General features: G+C 40.5%; 1 protein-coding gene across 1 annotated transcript in view; it reads left to right on the top strand.

Moving 5' to 3' along the window:
• The first annotated feature begins 413 nt into the window (after nt 1–413).
• MFN2 (mitofusin 2) overlaps nt 414–5,669 on the top strand; it is a 9,249-nt gene continuing 3,993 nt past the window's right edge. The window contains exons 1-12 of the mRNA XM_010005124.1: nt 414–588; nt 1,198–1,333; nt 1,655–1,817; nt 2,333–2,457; nt 2,783–2,891; nt 2,977–3,084; nt 3,462–3,615; nt 3,852–3,919; nt 4,085–4,206; nt 4,541–4,667; nt 4,942–5,046; nt 5,554–5,656. Coding sequence (XP_010003426.1) covers nt 414–588; nt 1,198–1,333; nt 1,655–1,817; nt 2,333–2,457; nt 2,783–2,891; nt 2,977–3,084; nt 3,462–3,615; nt 3,852–3,919; nt 4,085–4,206; nt 4,541–4,667; nt 4,942–5,046; nt 5,554–5,656 — 1,495 coding nt within the window. The remainder of the gene's footprint in view (nt 589–1,197; nt 1,334–1,654; nt 1,818–2,332; nt 2,458–2,782; nt 2,892–2,976; nt 3,085–3,461; nt 3,616–3,851; nt 3,920–4,084; nt 4,207–4,540; nt 4,668–4,941; nt 5,047–5,553; nt 5,657–5,669) is intronic.

Raw genomic sequence — 5,669 nt, 5'->3', positions numbered from 1 at the left:
CCCCGGGCCCCTCTGCTGCAGAGACGGGGACGGGCTGAAGTCGGCGTCGAGGAAAGAGCTGCAGGACGGAGACTGGCCTGGGCGAGGGAGAAGGCAGGAAAACTGCAGTCCTTCATGTTCAAGAGGGACTCGAGCTGATCATGTCCGACTTGTGAAAACGTAACTCATCGTAACGTGAAAGTAAGCAGAGGAAGGGGACAAGGGATCGTTGGGGGGGCTGTTGCCCTAAAGGAAGAATTAATTTGTTGTTGTTTCTGTTGTTGAAGTAATTGCTAATGAAGCAATTTCTTTGTGAAAGAAAGGAGGTCGTTTTTAAAATGTGTGTTTATCTAGTTTTCAGTAGGATGCTTAGCTAACTAGCTGTTGGCACCTGGTGAACCACCTTTGTTTATTGGATTTTTCCCTGTAGCGCAATGTCCCTGCTGTTTACTCGTTCCAACTCAATAGTTGCAGTGAAGAAGGATAAAAGACACATGGCTGAGGTAAATGCCTCTCCACTTAAACATTTTGTCACTGCAAAGAAGAAAATCAATGGTATCTTTGAGCAGTTGGCTGCATACATCAATGAGAGCTCCTTGTTCCTGGAAGGTAAGCTGAATTCTTGAACCACAAGTATGTAACTGCTTCACCCACACACAATTCCCTAGATATACACACAGAAAAACCCCCTCATTCAGTTAAATTGTGTTGCTGGACCTGTGCTTGTTTTTGTATCTGTGTCTGTTTATATATCAATATTTATAAAAAGAACAGAAGATAATTTTATGGAACTTGGGTGGAGTTCGGGGGTCATATTTGAAAGCACATGTTATGAAACTGAGCTAGTTAGTGAGCTATGTTTGGTTTTTATGTTGCTCAGGAGTTCTTTTATAAACTATACAAGGCCCTTTAGGTTTTTTGCCTGTAATACTTAGACTATTCTTGCCTAGACATGTAATTGGTAGTGATACATAGCAAATGCCAATAATTGGCTTTAACAGCTTAAGATACAGACAAAAGATATTTTTTTTTTGAGGGTTTATGGCAGTCCTTAGGATGAGAATGGTTATTAGGCACACAAAAGAGACCAGAAGATAAATGCTGTTACAAAATTGCCTCAGGTGTTAGCTATGTGTGTTAAATCATGAAGTTACTGGTGCTTTATCCAGTACTGAAGCAGATGGCCTGGAATTCAGACATGATGTATTTTGATTTTAGAAACACACAGGAACATAGAGCTTGATCCTGTCACCACAGAAGAGCAGGTACTGGAAGTTAAAGGCTACCTGTCAAAAGTCAGTGGTATTAGCGAAGTGTTGGCAAGACGACACATGAAAGTTGCTTTTTTCGGAAGGTGAGTCAGTGAAGTAACAGGCATCTTTAGGATTGTAGCCAGTAAAAAATATTCATAGAGACTCCAACTTTTGCTTGTAATGTGCATGTTGCTGGTAGTAGTAGTTGTCCTGTAAACTGAAAACAAAGATTGTAGCACGTATTTCTTTGATTTGGAAGAATTCTTAAAATAAAAAAATAGAGAAGTCTTTTTGCAGATGGCACGTAAATTGTTGATACTTCTGATACTGCTTGGGTTTAGAGAACTTGCTTTCTGTAATATCAAAATGAGTATACCTGAGTATCAGAAGCCTAGCTATACTATTCTTCAATCTGACTTCAGGACAAGCAATGGGAAAAGCACTGTCATAAATGCCATGCTCTGGGACAAAGTTCTTCCTTCAGGAATTGGACACACCACTAATTGTTTCCTGCGTGTAGAAGGGACAGATGGACATGAAGCTTTCCTGCTTACCGAAGGCTCAGAGGAAAAAAAGAGTGTTAAGGTACAATTTCCTTAAGCATAAGGAGAAGAGCTCTTCAGAAGTGGCAGAAAAGTAACCAAAAAAATGAAAGCACAATTAATAAATGTCACCGTTAAGAATTTTAGTCATTAAAGGAGTACAGGTGAAGAATGGGATTTTGTTAGGTGTAGGAAAGGAGGAATGGAGCAAGTTATAGGATGAAACTTCATTTTAGGAAAAAGATGCTATGTTGTGTTTGTTAGTGTTAGCAGGGAACTGAAATGATGACTCAGGATGTTCTGAGCTCTGTGTGACTAACAGAAGGCACAGACTTCCAGCTAATTCCTCGGTAGCTTTTCTTGAAAGGAAAATTTCTCATAAACTCTCACTAGGAGGTTGCCTCAGGCAAGTTTTATGTGGAAAATCTCCCAGGGTGAAAGTGATTTAGAGTTGGGGTATATCTTAAATTGTCTATGAAACAGCCATGGAGGGGAAGTAATTGTGTTAATGCATCTTAACATACAGGAAATGTTATAAATTATCCATCTTTTTAATAGACGGTAAACCAGCTGGCTCATGCCCTTCATCAAGATGAACTTCTGAATGCTGGCAGCCTAGTCAGTGTAATGTGGCCCAATTCCAAATGTCCTCTCTTAAAAGATGACCTGGTGTTGATGGACAGGTGAGAAATATCTTTCTTTCCTTTCCTGCTTATCACGGACTAATTACAGAAATGTCTTCAAGTACAAATTTAACAAACATCAAGGAAATTGACCCTGTTCTAATCTGTGACAGTGACTAAAGTCCTTTGCTGTCATTAGCAGTTGGAGTTTCTCTTGTTTGGTACTTCCTTTTAGTCTGTACTCTGTGTCACCTTAGGGGAGTGTAGCTCAGACATGGGAATTGAATGCCCTGGAAAACTGAAAACATGTTTCTTATTAACCTTTTTAAGTTCTGTTTTAGCTGTTTCCACAGCATAGTAATGTCTCTTCTCTTTCTATTGCTAGCCCTGGCATTGATGTAACCACAGAGCTGGACAGCTGGATTGACAAATTCTGCCTGGATGCTGATGTATTTGTCCTGGTGGCAAATTCTGAATCAACATTGATGCAAACTGTACGTTCAAGTCCACTTGTTCAGTGAATTTGGCTAAAAGTTGATAAAGTTTGATATATTAAAGGTTTTGTTCCATTTTGCTTAGGAGAAACAGTTCTTCCACAAAGTGAACGAACGTCTGTCTCGACCCAATATATTTATTTTAAATAATCGCTGGGATGCATCTGCTTCTGAGCCAGAATACATGGAAGAGGTTTGTGGTCTGTTTTAGTTCCTTCTCTTTGCATGGATATTGTAGGCCCCATTTTGACTCTGGTCTGCTTTGACACTCATAAACTGTTGGATGTGATTCACAGTTTAGGTTTTTATTACCATAGTGTGGAGACTAGAGGGAGTATAGACTAGTGATCAGGGTGTGACTCAACATTTCTGAGCTGGATATCAGGAATTTCACTAGGGCCTCTTGAAATAAGATCACTTAGACAACCTCTGCAAGATTCTGTGAAACAGCAACGGGTTTTTTTTCATTTCTTTTGCATTGGTAGCTTAGACCAGCAGAGGGCATGTGGGTGCCTGGGCTGACCTCTAAGAAATGGAGCCTACAGGGGATTTATCCTGTTTGTCCCTCAGGTGCGACGACAGCATATGGAACGATGTACCAGTTTCCTGGTAGATGAACTGGGTGTGGTGGATCGAGCCCAGGCAGGGGATCGAATTTTCTTTGTGTCTGCAAAAGAAGTGCTGAATGCAAGGATACAGAAGGCTCAAGGGATGCCAGAGGGAGGTGAGGAAAGCTAACAGAAACTCTGTTTTCTTATAGGGAAGGAAATAGAGAATATCTTGTTCCAAAAAATGGATAAAATCGGGCTGGGTTGGATTATTAATAGAATAGTTCAAAACAAAAACAGGTGATTTAGCAGCATTTTTGCATTGGCTTCAAGATAAAGCAGGAGTATCACCTGATGTCCAACATCAGATTGCTTCCTGAAAATTTAAGTAGCTGTTTTCTACTTCTCTCAGGTGGAGCACTGGCAGATGGATTTCAAGTAAGAATGTTTGAGTTTCAGAACTTCGAGAGAAGATTTGAGGTGAGCGTTTTGTGTTCTAACCTGGTTAGATCTTATTCCTGAAATGCTGTGGACTAGAGTTTATAAATATGTAGTGGGAACACATTTTGGCATCAGGTTATATGAGGAGAAGTTGTGTTAGTGTCCTACTGCCTGCTGCTAATTTTGGCTGCCTTTTCTGTTCAGGAATGCATCTCACAGTCAGCAGTAAAAACCAAGTTTGAGCAGCACACAGTGAGAGCAAAGCAGATTGCAGAAGATGTTCGTCTCATCATGGATTCTGTGCATATTGCTGCCCAGGAACAGCGGTGAGAACTGATGCTTGGTGCTTGCATAACTAAAGCTTGTATTCCTGGAGAAATCTAAGGGATGAGTCTTTGAATTGCAAAGCAGAATACAGCATGGTTGAGAGTGGGAAGGACACACACACCATTGGTCTTGCTTCTAGTGAACTGTAAAAGTATTGTGAGAAGAACCTCTCTTATTTGTCGTGTGTCGTGTGGATGTAATGTATTATAGATACTGGCACATTTTATTCTTGGGCAGGAGAATCAGTCTTGTTTCTGGAATGCAGATTATATTTGTAGATCAAAAATGCATTTATCTGGCTTCTTGATGGGCACTTGTTTTTTTTTACACCAGAGTTTATTGTCTGGAAATGCGAGAGGAGCGACAGGATCGTTTGGGTTTTATTGACAAACAGCTGGAGCTCCCTAATCAAAGCTATAAGAGGAAAATCAAACAGATCACAGAGGAAGTGGAGAGGCAGGTAAGGAGGATTGACTGTGAAACAGCTACAAGCTTGGTGGGGAAAATGCAAAGTGCTGACAAAGGACTGAAGTACTAGAAATGTGGGAGTCACAGATGGGAAGAGCAGGAATGATTTCAGAAGGGAATGCTTTTAGAAAAAGACAGTGGTCTGGCACTGCACTTTTACAGTGCTTAGGACTCAGTAGAGCTTACTGAGAAATGCGTGTCTTCAGGGGTGCTTTTTGTTTTTTCCCTGGGACAGGATCTATAGAAACTATCCTGTGTTTCTCTAGGTGTCCAATGCAATGGCAGAAGAAATCAGACGGCTTTCAGTGTTGGTAGATGAATACCAAGCAGACTTCCATCCATCTCAAGTAGTTCTCAAGGTTTACAAGAGTGTAAGTGAAGTTTGCATCATACAGGTTGCTTAAGCAATACAAGGAGGCCTGTTTTTGGCTCCAAGTTGGTCATGTTCAACATTCTTCCAACTAGGATATGAGCTGAGCTTCTTATCTTGTGGAAAATACTTTGTTAGAATGGCTTTTGCATTTAGGTAGCTTCTGTAAAAAGTGAACATTTTTTTTTTTAATTTAAAAGAAATAAATAGATTTTTTAAAAAAATAATTTCAGTGATAAGTTGATACCCATGTGATGTATCACACTGTATAGATCAAACAGAACTTTCCCTGGACTACAGAGTACATATGAGATATTTTTATTTTGCTTGTTCCTCTCTCCTTCATTGAAGAATAGGGAGAAAGATGAAATTACTGTGAGAACTGTGGGCAGACAGAATGCATGCTCCTGTTTTTGGAGGGGGTAGGGGTTAACTGGCAAGTTCTAGCACCTGCAGCCTGCATCTTAACCTGTGTTTATTTTAAGCTCAGTAACTCTTTCTTTGCCAGGAGCTGCATAAACACATTGAGGAAGGCCTGGGCCGTAACATGTCAGATCGTTGCTCCAATGCCATCACAGCTTCTCTGCAGACAATGCAGCAAGAAATGATAGGTCAGTTCAGCAG

This window comes from Chaetura pelagica, unplaced genomic scaffold, assembly GCF_000747805.2.
Source record: "Chaetura pelagica isolate M959 unplaced genomic scaffold, ChaPel_1.0 scaffold159, whole genome shotgun sequence".
NCBI lineage: Eukaryota > Metazoa > Chordata > Aves > Apodiformes > Apodidae > Chaetura > Chaetura pelagica.
The sequence above is the reverse complement of the archived record's forward strand: the minus strand, read 5'-3'. Positions and strand labels throughout refer to the sequence as shown.